The sequence below is a fragment of the Arabidopsis lyrata genome, assembly GCF_000004255.2.
Source record: "Arabidopsis lyrata subsp. lyrata unplaced genomic scaffold ARALYscaffold_7, whole genome shotgun sequence".
NCBI lineage: Eukaryota > Viridiplantae > Streptophyta > Magnoliopsida > Brassicales > Brassicaceae > Arabidopsis > Arabidopsis lyrata.
In genome coordinates this window covers 8,958,751-8,975,635 of record NW_003302549.1, presented here as the reverse complement: position 1 = coordinate 8,975,635, position 16,885 = coordinate 8,958,751, and the positions used below count along the sequence as shown (strand labels likewise).

The 16,885-nt window shown below is 34.7% G+C and overlaps 3 protein-coding genes across 4 annotated transcripts; 2 read left to right on the top strand and 1 right to left on the bottom strand.

Annotated features, from left to right (window-relative positions):
* Window positions 1–2,640: 2,640 nt before the first annotated feature.
* LOC9305929 lies at window positions 2,641–4,093 on the bottom strand. The gene has a single exon (XM_021018155.1). It carries the CDS (start codon window positions 3,184–3,186, stop codon window positions 2,800–2,802), a length of 387 nt encoding a protein of 128 aa, XP_020873814.1. The 5' UTR covers window positions 3,187–4,093; the 3' UTR covers window positions 2,641–2,799.
* A 3,924-nt stretch (window positions 4,094–8,017) lies between these two features.
* LOC9305928 lies at window positions 8,018–9,012 on the top strand. Its single transcript, XM_002869811.2, has one exon. It carries the CDS (start codon window positions 8,325–8,327, stop codon window positions 8,856–8,858), a length of 534 nt encoding a protein of 177 aa, XP_002869857.1. The 5' UTR covers window positions 8,018–8,324; the 3' UTR covers window positions 8,859–9,012.
* A 471-nt stretch (window positions 9,013–9,483) lies between these two features.
* LOC9303883 (calcium-dependent protein kinase 15) lies at window positions 9,484–12,567 on the top strand. 2 transcript variants are annotated; one of them, XM_002869810.2, is made up of 8 exons: window positions 9,491–10,407; window positions 10,765–10,908; window positions 11,000–11,152; window positions 11,253–11,365; window positions 11,452–11,619; window positions 11,714–11,841; window positions 11,924–12,023; window positions 12,111–12,567. In XM_002869810.2, the coding sequence occupies exons 1-8, from the start codon at window positions 9,651–9,653 to the stop codon at window positions 12,198–12,200; spliced, it is 1,653 nt and encodes a 550-aa protein (XP_002869856.1). In that variant the 5' UTR covers window positions 9,491–9,650; the 3' UTR covers window positions 12,201–12,567. The 2 variants fall into 2 exon arrangements, 1 of the variants encoding a protein (XP_002869856.1); XR_002330407.1 differs by lacking the exon at window positions 12,111–12,567 and having other exon boundaries at window positions 9,484–10,407; window positions 11,724–11,841; window positions 11,924–12,015.
* Window positions 12,568–16,885: the final 4,318 nt, after the last annotated feature.

Genomic DNA, 16,885 nt, shown 5'->3' with positions numbered 1-16,885 from the left:
TAAGATATGTGTAATATGAGATTATCCTAAAAATTAGACAACTCAAACAAAAGTTTTGATGTAGGTACAAATGAAACAAAATATTAGACTTATTAGTCTCCAGTTATATATCATTCTAAATTTTGAAAATTGTGAAAATTGGTATGCGATAAATTATAAATCAATTCCATATAAATATATTTTATTCACTCAAAATGTTACAAAAAGTTAGTCAAAATTTAATTTCCATGTCGTATAAATAATCGTCACCATTCAAATTTTGTTTTACTTGTTTGGTACCGCTTATTTTACATGTTGAGTCCATTATGCATATATTCTATTTGTTTCCATGATCTAATAGATTTCTACCGCTTGTTTATTGTCACTATTCCAATTAATAATGAAAAATTATAATTTAATTATAATATGTGTTTGCTTTAAGGTATTTCTGTCTTAATGTGTTGTAATTTAATATCTACTATACATTTTTGCAGCAGTTTTTGGGGTACCCAAATCGGGTCAAATTTGTTTAATTTTGACCCGGAAATCTTCAATCGGATCTTTCCTTAAATTTTGGCAAAATTGAAAAACGAAAATAATTAATAAAATCTAAAATATATATACTTTCTCAACTAATTACTATATTTAAACGCTTTATTTATGGTATATTTTCCACGATTTTTATAGATAAAGAAATCAAATATGATGATTTAATGCTAATATAACAAATTTGCACTAATTTCCTAAAACCTCTCTACCTAATTTAAACATAAATATATGATTCTTATTTCACTTTTATTTGATCTTATATTTATATTATTTTAAATTATTATAAAATATATAAATAGTTAGTAAATTTTAGTTTTTTTTTTTCTGCATATGTTACAATTCAAATTTTTTAAAACAGACATATATTACTCAATCGATGAATAAAAATATGTGTGTAATCTATATTAACATTTTTAAGAACAAATTGAGCATTTAATCATGTCGTTATTTTATTCAGACCCGAAATTGAGTCATTCGGATCTTTCTTTAATTTTTACAATTATCTAAAATGGGACACTATATCACGGGTGAAATCCTAATTAGTATTTTAAGATACAATTATAAATTATTTTTACGGGTTGGTCCAAAAACACACACTAATTTAAAAATATACATGGAAACTATTTGAAAGCAACTTTCAAATTAACTCGAATTATATGACATTTAAATAAAAGTGTTATTAAAAAATAACAAAATGATGTTTAATTTCATTTTAGATTATATGGTTGGACGGGTTTGGGTCAATATTAATACGAGACAATATACCACAGGTGAAATCCTATAAATAACAAATCAAAATACAATTATACAATCTTAAACACTAAACAAAATAAATACAACTTAAAATTTTTTATTTTAGATACAACGCATGTGACCCGCGGTATACAACAAAAAATATTATACACAATAAATTCATCAATTTATAAAAATAAAAAAATCAAATAATTAATCCGCGGTGTACCGTGGGTAATATCCTAGTTTTATGTGTTATAACGATTTAAAAGTAGATCTGTTTTTTTTTTTTTTTTTTTTTTTGGGGTAGGATTTGAATGTGAAACGTTGACATTTTGATGCCAACATGTGAAACGGATAACCATACACACATCCTTAATTCTTCACGAAAACACAATCCTTTTTAAATTAATCGATTTTCTGTTACTCGTATCTAGAAACATGTAAGCACGATCGGTTTCAAGGTTCTCCCTGATTAGGGTAGTCCTCTAAAATCCCCCATCACGGCATCACTGATATGATAAAATGCCTCTAGAAAGACATCAATCTCTTACAAACTTTTTTTTCTCAACTTGTTTATTGTGTACTTAATCTTACGTGTTTTTTTTCTTAATCAAGGAACACCCATTTAGATAAATTACAAACGAAACTAAACTAATAATTCGGTTGAATGATTTTATTTTCTGAATATAAACGAATGAGGACCAATCCGTATCTTAAATAAACACTTCAAAATTAAAATGTTACACAAACTGAAACCATAACGGTATCTAACGTACCGATTTAAACCATATGCATATATATATCAAATGGACGCGAAGTTATTGATATTATCTCTGGAGGCCTAGAACTTCTTGTTTCAGAGGGCATACTCTTATTATTGTTTTTTGTAAACCCATGCCTCATGCATGTCATTCATGTGATTCGATCGATAGTTAATGGAAGGTGACTGCAAGAAATTTAATTATCATGTCGTGGACCCAGACCCGACCATGAACTAAAGCCCAACAATTAATAAGTTCGAAGGCATCATTAATTCATTTTGCGTAAGTCAGACGTGATGTCGAGTTCGAACCTTTATCCTTGCATTTCTTTTAATGTTTTAAAAATAACTATTTATTAGTGGACCAAACCCATTTTGTTTGCTTTAAACTCATCAACCCTTCCGACCGGCCTGCGTGGACCTATATGCAGTTATGCACTACAAGACCACCATTATTAGATGCGACTATACGTTACTAATAACGATTCGCAAAACACTGTTTATGTATATTTACAATTTTATGTTGACGAATCTTCACAATTATTTCACATTTATTTTTTCTTTTTTAAAATATCAATCAACATCTAGGTTTTAGATGTGATAAATGGCGAAGACAATAAAACAAACAATTCATTAAATCTCAACAAACAAATTAATTACAAAACCAAACATGTGTACATACTTTTTTAATTAGCTAAAATCACTGATCGAAAGGGTCAAGTTTAGGACACACGCATCACTCAGCTTTTTTACCTATTACTTTGAAGAAAATAACACTAATCGATCTCCGGTATGCTCTGTAACGCCGGTTTCCACGGCTGGTGGTGATTCGATATATCGACGGCAGAGAATCCGATTTGATCTCCACCGTCAAAAATTAACTTAGAAAGAATCTCTTCCGCCGTCAAACTCTTCAAACCAATGTTTCTCATGAGATCTTCAAGTTCCTTCTTCGTCATCCTTATCTTAATCTCTCTTCTCCCACAAGACGATGACGAACTTGATGTTGTAACGTTGCTTGTTTCTCCGAGCAGCTTCTCTCCGTCGTCGTCGTGGTGAACCACGGTGGATCTTCTTCTGCTCCTCCTCTTGTTATATGATCCACTATCGTCTCCTGACCACGAGGTCGTCGTTTTTTCCGTTACGCATATGCAGTTTCCCATTTTATTTTGTTTATTTGATGATTGAGTTTGTTGAGATTCAGAGAGAAGTATTTATAGCTTAAGTGTTTGTTTTTAGTATTAGAAAATGGATATAAGGCTCGAGGGAAATGGATTAGATTTGTACGGCCATGTTGGGAGAGAAGACAAAGGTTGATTAGTCTTTACGTAGAATTCCTTCCAAAGTTACGTTGTAATTAGTTGACCAAGGCTGTTTCATCCTCATCCACTGCTTGTAACTGATTTACTTCCAAAAAAAAAAAAAAATTTGTCGACATGAATTACTTCACTTAAAATTGTATTTTACGTACAACCTCTATTTTTAAATACTGGATAACATTTTATTTTGCCTTTGATAATTTTATCCGAACCGATTTTGAGAGTGCGTGAAAAAAGTGATAAGATATAAAAATTGAACTCTAAAGTTAGCTAATACAGAAGAGAATTAGTATGTAATTCTTCTTAAAAAAAAATGATGTTAAAACTACTAGCAAATTTGATCTGTTTTTTTTGGTAACAGGTAACTTCAAATTTTATCCCTATTAAAATTTGGCTTATTGAATTAATGGGGACCGTATAAGAGGATGTTCAAGGTCAGAGATGTATGAGCATCTCCAATGGTGGAAAATTAGAGCTCTCTTAAGGGTTTTTCTGAAATAAAGTGGCAAAAAATAAATCAGAAACCTTAAATATGGAGAGAGACGTTTCTCTTGAGAGAAGTTTGGGAGGTGAAGGGAGACGATTACGTGTCATAGTATTATTGGTTGTCATTTTTAACAAAACAGAAGAAAAAAACACGCTTTTTTTTTTTTTTTTTGCGTGTCTCTCTCTCTTTCTGATTTCTCCGATTGCGAAATCTCAGTTGGGTGAAGGGTGTGCCTTAATCTCTGTCTGCAATTCCAAGTATGAAGCTTTATACACGAATCTCTTATGTGTTATACTTCAATTTGTGATTCTCTCACTGTGATTCTGCAAAAATTCTATTGATTGGGAAGAACACATCTCTCTCTCTTTCGACGACATCGAAAATTTCGGTAAGTTCTTGCTATTGTTCCATCGATTACTGCAATGGAACAAAATTGTGGAATCTTTGGTCTTAACAGCGGATAGGGTGAATTTTGAGTCTGTTCTCCTGTAAGATGAGTTGATGTGATGAAATTTTCAAACTATTTCCTCCTGCTGGATTTGTATGTTGTGAAATTCCGTGATGTGGTTTCTTACCTCTCATTTTCAATTCAGTCAATGCTTTGGGTTATTGAGTTGTATATGCTGTTTATGTAGTCATTATGCAAGCTTTCAAAGAACCACCTCAAAACAGTTTTCAAAGACAAAACCTTTTCTCTGACAACCAAAACAGTTTCATAATAACAAAGCTTGTATTTTGATGATGATGCAGGAGGAACTGAGAATGAAGAAGATAGTGAAAGAATTGCACAATGGATGGTTATATATTGCAACTAAGGACTGATTAGGTGATTAAAGAAAAGCTCTGTTTTGTTTTGATGGTTTATTGAAGGAAATAATGGATTGTTGATGAGGATGCGAGAAGTGGCTGGAGACAATCTTTTAGTTGAGATCATCAAGAATCACAGCGACTCTCACTAGCAGGGCCATCAAATTTCTTCTTATTCTTATTCCCTTTTAAGACTCATGATTGTGTGGAACAATTGAAAATTACGGATATGAATAGCATAGCTAAATATTAAGACTCATGCTGTTTATGTAGTTAAATTTCTTCTTATTCTTGAAAATTGTTGGTTGTTGAGAAATTAGAAAGTGTGGTTGGTTGTGTTTGATTAGGTTGTTGAATCAATATATTGTTTTTGAATGTGAATTGTTTATGCTAATGTGCTTTATTTCTCTCTGTTTTTGTTGAGTATAAATGGAGAACTGCAAGTGGAGAAGCCAAGAGGAGAAATGCAGTGGAGAAGGCAAGTTCAATGTTGCTTGTGAATTGTCTATGCTATGAAATTTAATGTGTTTTTTTTTTTAATGTGTTTTTGATGTCGAAGATACCAAATCTGTCTTATATAGGCCAAGTAGGAGACAAGACACTCAAATCAAAATATGTGTAGATCATGAATCTCTGTTTTGCATTTGACAAGTTTAATATGCGTAGATCATGAATCTCTGTTTTGCATTTGACAAGTTTTTGTTGTGATTATGAACTCTTGAAACACCAAACACCAATTACACCATTTACTTTGTCCTAATTCATCAAATTACATCAAAACCAAACATCATATTACATCAATATCAAAATATTTTCAAAAAATATATTTTAAGAACCCCACAAGAGAAACTATTATTGGAGTATTGGACTATGAATTTTTTTTTAAAAAACTCCAAATTCTCATATAAAAATTTCAAAAAAATATGTTTAAACAATTGGTGAGAGTACATGAGGGATTCTCACCATTAGAACAACTGATATTTCCCTTTATATTTCCTTTTTCTTTTCCAAAGTTATATATAAACATTAATATTTATAAACATTAATCATACTATATTATCGAAAAGCTAGTGGACACTAAATATTTATATTAGAACAACTGATGATGAAGTTGATGCGAGTGGACTTAAAAGTTACTTAATAAATTGTCTATTATGTCGGCCGTGCCATTCCAGAGACTTGCAACTAATGATTTTATATTTTAATCAACCAAATATTTCGGCTGTGACTGGTTAAAAAGTTAGAATAAATGAAAAGAAAAAATAGAAGAAAATAAATGTCACATCAAGAAGAAAAATGAATTCTACTAGTTTTGAGGAAGGAAGAATTCCTCTCCTTTAGTTACTTTTTGATGTTTTCATCTGATATAATTTTCTTCTGATTTTTTTTTGACTGGTGCATGTCAAGAAAATAAAAAAATTTTCCTTTTTCATTTCTTCTATTAAACACCCTTGGATAATTTTTTTTGGATAAACCTTTTCACTAATTTAGTATTTTTATTCACTAACGTCACATATATATATAATCCGTAATTGATTCTTATTAGTAGTTACAAAAATGAGTATATAAATATTTTATATGACAATACGCCGTTGTGTTTCACGTGCTAAAAGAAATAAAGTACTGAAATGAGTAGGTGTAAAAGATATTATTAGAAGAGAAATAATTATTTTTGTTACTTTTTTGCTTATAAAGGAAGGAAGGAACGTGTGAAGAAGTGTCACACTGTCAGCTAATCTATTTGCATGGGAAGGGAATCACTTTTTGACTTTTTCTTCTTACTGATCCTTTTTTCACTTATACTATAATTTACTCTTTCTCTTCTTGTTCCAAATTCACGTGTACAAAATTGTATAATTTTCGCCATTGTACTGCGTATGAATAGAATCTAGTCAAAAGTACTACAAATTGCCACCAAGAAAAAATTTCAGAATCTTGTCAATTATTTTCATTTTTTCTCGTCAATATTTCTCATCCATTAGATATACATTCAAATACGTAACACTAATTCTATATGGAATTGGTCATTTCTTTTATAGGCCCATACTGAGTAGCTGAAATAGGCCTGGTTTATTAATGGGTCGAAGACTCGAAGTTGCTAAACATTCACAGTTAAATTAGTGTAGGGTTGGGAGCCCGTTATATACAAAACAATGAACTAAACAATGATCTCGATTGGAAAATCAAGATGTGCCTTTGCATCCGATTGCGCTAATCGTATCTCCCTTCTTGACAAGCAGTCGGAGTGGCCCACTTTCGTGGCGGAGATTGCCACTTTCCGGTCTCTTTTATGTTTTTCCCTGATTTTAACATTAGATTTCTCCCAAGGTGTAACAATGCTCGGACTGACTTTTTGGCAAAAAAAAACTCGGGCACGTAATAGTTTTTTTTCCTCATGTAAGCACATCGGTTCCTGAATGGCTTTTCCTAGAGGAGAGTCTCTTTCTGATTACTTAATATAAATGGTGTTTCGACGAAAAATGCGATTCGATCAGGAAAAAAATAACTAAACAAAAACGAAATAATAAAAAACGCTAATAATTGAGGCAAAGTAAAAAGAAGGAAAGGACAGAACAATGATGGACCACATATGTAGACTTTGTTAGTTCGTCGGTCTCCATCGTTAGCCATTCACTCTCCAATCCAACAACACCCTCGTCGACTCCGGTCTTAATCTGCCTATTGGTGGGTTCAGATTAGATCACGTGTCAACGTTAATAGACAAAATTAGATGGACCTGCTTGCAATGAGTGAACACGTGTCGAACAGCTGAACTGCGACATATCTTGTGTGCTTTCCCATGCGGAGATATAGACCCCACCTTCAGCTACAGAGAATGAAATAAGCCAATAATATGTTTATGTAATTTTGTCGAATCTGCACCATCTCGTTCGGATACTTACAAAAATACCAAAAACTATAGTTTCTCATTTCGAATTTTATTTTCATGTAAACTCAAGCATTTGCCGTATACAGTATATAATTCACGTATGCTTGGCTAAGCTTAACGACTTATTGTACATACTAGGAGTCTAGGACGTGCACAAATCTATAAATGGTATAGTACCGTGATTTTAATTATACTTGAATACTGTGAATTTGTTAAAGGGTTTTAAATGACAAGAATATGATCACATTTCACAGACTAGCTATTTGGATAAATATAGATTTTGATATAAAATTCCTTGGTTATTAAAACTATTCATCATTTGTCTCACAACTCTATATTGAAGCTACGATAGAAATCTTGTTAGAACGCATGATGGTACGTCGGCAACTAAGACATCACATTGTATATGATTATTGAATTACTTTTAGAATGGGAAAAATAAATCTTAACTTGCTCTCGTCTAAAATGCTAAAAGAAATACAAAATAGTAGCGCCGTTATCTAAATGGTTACTGTGTCGACTATTTTATGTGGACTATGACATCTTCTTTTGATCTTACCGAACATAACTGAGTAAAACCACACACGCAATGCAGACTCAATTTGATATATATATATATATACACACACACATGCTCATCCTCTTCCTCGATCCTCACTCATTACACAAAACAATACAAGAGTTCCATCTTTCTCTTGTTCTTACACTTCCAAATATATTACTAGGTGATCAATAACGGTAATTTAACACATAAATCAAAGCGGGTATACACTTTTCTTAGGTAAAAAAGAGATTTATATGGGCAAAGGTCGGAGTTTACCGATTAGTCGGAGCGAGCGATTTCTTGGAAGCCATCAGCAATCCGTGGACGGAGTAACCACCGTCGAGCTGGAGCTCATGGAAGAGGATGTCTGGTCGGTGGTCGAGCCTGACGAACCAACGGAAGTAGGCGCGTGGATCACACGCTCTCTCGAGGGGACTGACAATGAATGGAGACGGAACGGAGGCCGCGTGAGTGACCTGACCGTCTCGAGTGAAGGGCGGAGGAAGAGACACGTGGCGACTTCTGCGCCGGTGAAAGTTCCTGACTGGAGCAAGATCCTAAAGGTGGAGTCCATCAAGTCAATGCATAATAATAATAATGATGATGCTGACGCGGCGGTTTTTAATTGGGGGAGTGAGATAGTGCCGCCTCATGAATACGTGGCCGCGCGTAGCCGTAACGGTGACGGTAGTTCGTCGGTGTTTTTGGGCGTGGGGAGGACGTTAAAGGGACGTGACATGAGACGGGTCAGAGACGCCGTGTGGAGACAAACCGGGTTTTATGGTTAATTTTACGTAATTAATTTGATCATTAATATTAGATTATAGTAGTAGTATATAATTTGTCCATAGAGTTGGAGTAATTAATTAAGCACTATTGACTACACAATAATTACTGTCATCATTTATATCACTCTTCTATTCGATATGTAATTTAATACTCCCTCCGTTTTAGTTTAGTTGTCGTTTTAGGATTTAAATTTTGATTTTGTTTCATAATAGTTGTCGTTTTAGGTTTTCAATGCAAATGTTTGGTGAAAATTCCAGTTTTATCCCTACTGTTTTGGCCAATGAAATTTTTTATAAAATATATTAATAAAGGGTAAAACAGAAAATTTAATATTTTTCTTAATTTGTGTGAAAAAACCTTAAACGATAACTAAAACGAAACGGAGGGAGTATTGATCAACTACGTATATCAAAACAATGATGACTATGATCATATATTCATATTCAAGATTATTTTTTAACCAAAAAAAAAAAAAGATTATTTTTAACTACTTTATACTTTAGAAAACTAATTCAACGGTCTTTCTCTAAAATTCTAGCTTTGATTAGAATAATCAAGAATTCAAGATAGCTGAAAATGGAATACTTCCGTAGGAAAATTAAATTAAAACCGTTAATGTCGGCGAAACATAAATGGAAAACAAAATCTCCGCTTTCACCGAAAATGGTAATCAAAAAACTCGCGAACGAAATTGCCAATTTTTATTTTTGTATTGTCCGATAAATTTCCCAATCGGGGTTACTTCTTCTCTAACCTAGAAGACAAGAAATTCTAATAAAAAAACCCTCAAAATGGGTTGCTTTAGCAGCAAACACCGAGACACAGAGAGTGACATCATCAATGGAAGCGTACAGAGCTCAATTCCGACAAATCAACCCGAAACCCATGTCTCTCGTGACGTTCTCAAGCCTCAGAAACCTCCGTCTCCTCAAATCCCGACATCAACTCAATCAAATCATCATCAACAACAAGAATCCAAACCCGTTAATCAGCAGGTTATAACAACAACATTGAAGAAACCAATCGTTTTTAGAGAAACAGAGACAATTCTAGGCAAACCCTTTGAAGAAATCAGGAAACTTTACACGTTAGGTAACGAATTAGGTCGAGGTCAATTTGGTATAACCTACACTTGCAAAGAGAATTCAACAGGGAACACATACGCTTGCAAATCAATACTCAAGAGGAAACTAACGAGAAAGCAAGACAGAGATGATGTGAAGAGAGAGATTCAGATAATGCAGCATTTGTCTGGACAAGAGAACATTGTTGAGATCAAGGGTGCCTATGAAGATAGACAATCAATACATTTGGTGATGGAGTTGTGTGGTGGTAGTGAATTGTTTGATAGGATTATAGCTCAAGGACATTACTCTGAGAAAGCAGCTGCTGGTGTTATTAGATCGATTTTGAATGTTGTTGACATTTGTCATTTTATGGGAGTGATTCATCGTGATCTTAAGCCTGAGAATTTCTTGCTCGCTAGTACTGATGAGAATGCTATGCTTAAAGCTACTGATTTTGGATTGTCTGTCTTCATTGAAGAAGGTGAGTTTGTGTAATCAAATCCTCTTATTCTGGTTTTTAGTGTTATACATATGCAAATGTTTTAGATTTCTTAAGATTCTGGAGTTATGTTGTGGATATGGATTTTGCCAAGAATAGTATGTATCTTAAGAACCTTGCTTCATTTAGTGATGTTTTAGTAAATAGTGGTAAGCTTGAAAACAGAGGTTTTGCTAGTTTTGTGTGAACTTGAGAATGTGTGTAAATGGATTATTACAGAACTTGTGTGTTCTCTTCCTTTTCTTATTTGTCAAATTATGCCAGTTTAGTTAGTTGATATAATTTTGTGTTCCTATGCTTGATGTGTTTTGTTTCTAAACCGTAAAACACAAATTGCAGGGAAAGTTTACAGGGATATAGTCGGAAGTGCGTACTATGTTGCTCCTGAAGTATTAAGAAGAAGTTATGGAAAAGAAATCGATATTTGGAGTGCAGGGATTATTTTATACATCTTGCTCTGTGGCGTGCCTCCTTTTTGGGCTGGTAATAAAATCTGACCAATTGTTTGATTTGGTTTATATCCTTTAGTTATGTACTTCTGTTGTTTATGTGTTGTTGTTGTTGGTACATGTAGAAACTGAGAAGGGGATATTTGATGAGATTATAAAGGGGGAAATTGATTTTGAGAGCCAACCATGGCCCTCTATATCTGAGAGTGCTAAAGACCTTGTGAGGAAGTTGCTTACTAAGGACCCTAAGCAACGAATCTCAGCGGCACAAGCTCTTGGTAAAGTCACATTGGTCTCTTTAAGTGCGGTTCTGTAGTCAATGTACTTTGCAATGCTTTACTAGTCTGTAAAGATCCTTGTGGTGTTTTTTTTTTCCAGAACATCCTTGGATCAAAGGAGGAGAAGCACCAGACAAGCCTATTGATAGCGCTGTATTATCTCGGATGAAGCAATTCCGAGCAATGAACAAGCTTAAGAAGCTAGCTCTTAAGGTAAAACTACAAACGTTTCTTCTGCAAGTAAGCATTCTCATTTGTATTGGCAAACCATTGGTTGTGTTTCTGATTCTGTTTTACAGGTAATTGCAGAGAGTCTCTCGGAAGAGGAAATTAAAGGTCTTAAAACCATGTTTGCGAATATGGATACCGATAAAAGTGGAACAATCACTTACGAAGAACTGAAAACCGGGCTGGCTAAACTTGGCTCTAAACTCAACGAAGCTGAAGTGAAGCAACTCATGGAAGCCGTAAGTATTGCCATCCTCTTTGCTCTGCTTCTTATGTTTCTTATTCTTCTAAAAAAGGATGGAGCCTGAATAGCCTATTTTATATATGTTTCAGGCTGATGTAGATGGTAATGGAACAATCGACTACATCGAGTTTATCTCAGTGACAATGCATAGATACAGATTGGACCGGGATGAGCATTTATTCAAAGCCTTCCAATACTTCGACAAAGACAACAGCGGGTAAGTTTGGTCCCTTGAGGAACAACGTAAATATAGACTTGGAGCTACTTTAAGAAACCAATTTGGATTTCTCTTAACACAGGTTTATCACAATGGATGAGTTGGAGTCAGCCATGAAAGAGTATGGTATGGGAGATGAAGCTAGCATCAAAGAAGTCATAGCGGAAGTCGATACAGATAATGTAAGTTTTGTTTTCCCTCTACATAGCATCAAACAAGTTATGAACAATTCTTAAGCCAAGATTGAGATTAATGGCTCTCTTTTGCAGGATGGAAGAATAAACTATGAAGAATTTTGTGCGATGATGAGAAGTGGTATCACACTGCCAACACAAGGGAAACTTCTTCCAGTCCAATGACTGATAAATCGAAAAGCCTTGATAGAGGCACCTAAAATTAATTAGATAGCCAACATTTTCTACGACCGTGCAAAAGAGTTGCTGACTTAAACTGGATACTATTTGTGTTGTTCATTGAAGAAGGTGACTTAAACTGGATACTATTTTCTTGCTCGCTAGTACTGATGAGAATGCTATGCTTAAAGCTACTAACTTTGGATTGTCTGTGTTCACTGAAGAAGGTAAGTTTGTGTAATCAAATCCTCTTCTTCTGGTTTTTAGTGTTATACATATGCAAATGTTTTAGATTTCTTAAGATTCTGGAGTTATGTTGTGGATATAGATTTTGTCAAGAATAGTATGTATCTTAAGAATCTTGTTTCATTTAGTGATGTTTTAGTACTAAATAGTGGTAAGCTTGAAAACAGAGGTTTTGCTATTTTGCTAGTTGATATAATTTTGTGTTCCTATGAACAAGCTTAAGAAGCTAGCTCTTAAGTTAAAACTACAAAAACAATGCAGGTAAGGATCGAATTTCAAGTAACCAGAAGAAGTAACAAATATGATGCAAAAACAAAGGTTATATGAGTTTTTGATTCGAGAATAGTCTTGTACACACAATTTTAAAAGCAAAAGATGTCCTAATAATATTTTTACTCCCATCATAAAAGCATTGAAATTAACATTAGTCCCATCATGAGAGCAAGAGGCCGTCTTGGTCGAGAGCATAGTCATTGACTTTATCAGGATTTAATACGGCAACTTTGATACTTAACTCTTCCAAAGTCTCACGTACACGGTCGAACTTGGTGCCTTGTCCGAAGTTTTGGTTTCTTGAGAGTACCACCAAATTACTTTCGGATTTCATCATGTGTGCCCAATAAAGAAGGTGTAGTAACATCCTGTTATATCTTATACTTTCATCACCTTCTTCTGGATTCAAACGGATATTGATACCGTATTCCCGATAAGCATGCCTAAAATGTTCTTTTGGCAATTTCGGATTAACAACGTAACCCTTGATTGTCACCCTCCCACGGTAACCCTCTTTGAGGAGAGCTAAAGTGATTTAGTCATGTTTCGACAAAAACTCGCTAACTGCAGGCATATTTTCATCCTCAATGACCCAGAGGACAAGTGTATCACGACCTGTGAGGTCAAAACAGACAACGATTAAAAAAACTATTACGAAACATCAGATCAGTAAAATTATACTAGAAAATAGATCCATTAAAATTAACTATGGCAGATTGATAGAGATGAATCCAGACCATAGTCAAACAATTTCGAGCAAGGGATACAACTTACACATTTCACGAGCGGTGGTGGGAATGGGGAATAATCTGGACATGGTTTCAGCCGAGTTACCGAGAAAAATATTAGGCGCTGCAGATGATGAGATGTACTCTGTTGTGACTTTACGGGTTTTAGATGGGTGATCAGAATCAGCAAGAGTATCTGCTTTCCGCTTGTTCTGGTCAAAGACGTTGTGAGCGGTTTCCTCCATCAACACTTCAGGTACCCATGTTGGTGATAATATAAGACCACATTTCCACCTCCACAAAGAGTCAAAATGTTTCAGCACGTCTGGATTATCCATGTTTTTTGAGAGGACAATCAAATTTCTTGTTGAAGAACTTTTCAGTGCCCATTGGAACATGTCCACTAACATGGAATAAATTCCCGCGTCTTTATCTCCTGGAAAGTACATCAACAGAGATCTAGATTAGGGACGACATGTATATGTCAAAAAAATAAACAGAGAAGGAGAATAATATCACCTTCGGGTAAGAGATCGAATTTGATTCCGGCAGCTGCAGATAGTAATTCACCATCCGAGACATTATTACCGTAAGCGTGGATAGACACATCCACACGACAACCTATATCCGCGAGCTCTGATTTGATTTTCTTTAGTACAAAACAAGGATCCACACCATTAGGGATTGGGTAACTCCCCATGTCCCAAAAGATGCATGCGTCAGCATCTGCCAGGTTTCGAGACGGAAAAAAAATTCAGAACGTGAATAAAATAAGTTATAATAAAGGGATTTACTATGGCAGATCGACGATTAGATATACGCTAGTTTACTAATGACAGATCGATCAGATGAAAGCTAATCCAGATCATAGACAAACAATTTCGACTAAGATGAGAGAGAGAGAGAGATCTTACTTAGGTATTTTTCGATCGGATCAATGGTTTCGGCGGAGGACAGCGAATTATCGGACACATATTTGTCAAACACGGACATGGTCTCGTCGGTATCGGACATGGTTTCGTCGGCACCGGATGAGAGACTTTGTGAATCTAGGGTTACAACTGCGCCGCAATTCCTCTGCGTCTATCTGTATAAAGGCTAGCGAGTCTCTTATTGGGCTGGGCCTGGCAGATATCATACAAGCCCTATTGGTTTACTAAGAACTTTATTATTATCCTTTATAAGAAAATGTTAATTGTCACTCAGTCTCAGAACAGAAGCAAGAATCACCTTTATAATTAGAAGGCCAGAAAGTTTTAGTTGTTTTTTTTTATTATAACAACTTTGTGCGGGTTATTTCAAAAGAGTTATAATGAAATTTTTGTGTGACTAATAATATTTTCTTCAAGTTTTTGAAATATATATATATTTAATTAATATTTAATTGATACATCAATGAGGAACTCAAAAACAAGGCTTACAATCTTTGTCTAAACTGATCTCACTATTATCAAAAAAATAAACTCAAACAGAATCTTTGTCTATGCTTTGTCTCAGAGCAATAACATAACAAAAACAATTGAGAAGAATGAAAAACAGACCCTAAAAACAGACCAAAAGTTTTTACAAAAAACAGACCAAAAGCTTCTTCTACCCTATCTCCAAACTCAGTTCAAGCTCATTTTCTGCGTAACAGTTCATTGAGAAGGTTCACCTTGAGGAAACTGTAATAACAACATAAATAAAAGAACTAAACAAAGCACATAAAACATAGTACATAGACACATTAGATTATGGAACACAAACCTCTTTCTTCTTCTTATGAAACCTAGAGTTGTGATTAGCCGCACCACATACCCCACAATGCATAACATCTTATTTGTACTTCTGTGAACCTTAACTTCTGCAGCATCTTCAAGCTCTTTTGCAAGATATTCTTCCGCATATGGTGTACATAAACCCTTGTGATCATGAGATTTAACACTTCTTTTGGCAATACGTACCATGGCAAGTCGAGCAATCATTTTCTAACATAGGTACCAGTGGCTTCTCTCTTGCTTTGACTATCGTGTTATTAAATGATTATGTGGAGTTGTTCTCAACATCTTCAACATAGTGGCCAATTTTGTAGAAAGCTCTACACTACATATCATACTGCTTCAATTTCTCCAGGTTTTCTCTATACTCAGCCTCATTGTAACTCCATGCTAGATTCCAGATAAACGGCTTCATCTGTGATTTCTTACCATGATTTGCCTTTAAATTCCCATATATGTGTCTCACACACATCCTATGTTCAATATGAGGTAACTCTATCTCCACAGCTCTAATCAATCCCTATAACAGAACCACAAGTTAAAGTAGATAAATATAGTAGAAAACAAAGTAGTAACCAATATAAACATTAATACTTTTTGACGATCCGAGACCAATATGTATCCTTCACCATCTTTTAGTCCTAAATCAGCTTTAATCTTGTTCACAAACCATAACCAATTAGGGTCATTCTCCACTTGGAAAATGCCCCATGCCACTGGATATATAGCGTTGTCCGCGTCTCGCCCTAAAGCTACCAACAGCTGACCTTTGGTTTTTTCTCTTACGAAACAACCATCTACTCCTAATATTGGCCTACAAGACTCCTTCCATGTTCTTCTAAGACTGTCAAAGCACACGTAGCATCTATTGAATTCATCCTCACCATTCTCATTTGTCAGCGTATCAATTTCCACCGTAGAACCCGAATTTGATTCTTCTATCTCAGCACCAAAATCTCAAATCCGTGCAAATTGCTCATCATATTCTTTATCAATCCATTTCAAAGCTTTAAGCCTAGCATCTTGGCATTGAGGCCTCAATACACTAATCTTCCATTTTTTCATTAACAGTTCTTCAATCTTCATTGGCATAAAGTAAACAGGTTCATCTCGAATCTTGTCAAGAAACAATCTTGCAATCACTGGCACTCTAATAAGCTCACACTCCCCATTAACGTACAACTATGCTTTTCAATAAATCTTGTAACTTGCCACTTATCAGACTTAGAACTAACAGAGCAATAGATACGCCATCTGCAAACATCAACATTACAACGATACCCAAGCTTTGTTTTATCATACCTGCACTGTCTGATATTCCTACCTAATCGAAGAGCGTAGTCAAGGACAACTTCTTTAAACGCGATTTTATTGTAGAACACTTGGTCCATGTACAAATTCCCATCACCACGTATGATCTCGTTACGATCTCTACCCCGTTGAACATCGTCGTCTTCATCACTGTCACTGTCGGGAATGACATCGTGACGAATACACGGCTCATCGATGAAATCGATTACTACTTGCTCGATGTTGAAATCATTTCGTGCGGTTTGGTCTTCTTGATCTTCATCATCGGGTTCCTCATCAATAGGAACATTGTTCATCTCGATCTCTAGAACTGACATAGACGAAGATCAATGAACTTGCAATTAGAGGTTTCGGGTAACTTTCTTCTCGCAACTAG

Bases quoted from the DNA above. Each gene is read 5' to 3' on its own strand.
- LOC9303883 (XM_002869810.2), top strand. From the start codon at position 9,651: ATGGGTTGCTTTAGCAGCAAACACCGAGACACAGAGAGTGACATCATC. The intron at 11,620-11,713 runs GTAAGTATTGCC...TATATGTTTCAG, and splicing joins TGAAGCAACTCATGGAAGCC to GCTGATGTAGATGGTAATGG. The intron at 11,842-11,923 runs GTAAGTTTGGTC...CTCTTAACACAG, and splicing joins TTCGACAAAGACAACAGCGG to GTTTATCACAATGGATGAGT.
- LOC9305929 (XM_021018155.1), bottom strand. From the start codon at position 3,186: ATGGGAAACTGCATATGCGTAACGGAAAAAACGACGACCTCGTGGTCA.
- LOC9305928 (XM_002869811.2), top strand. From the start codon at position 8,325: ATGGGCAAAGGTCGGAGTTTACCGATTAGTCGGAGCGAGCGATTTCTT.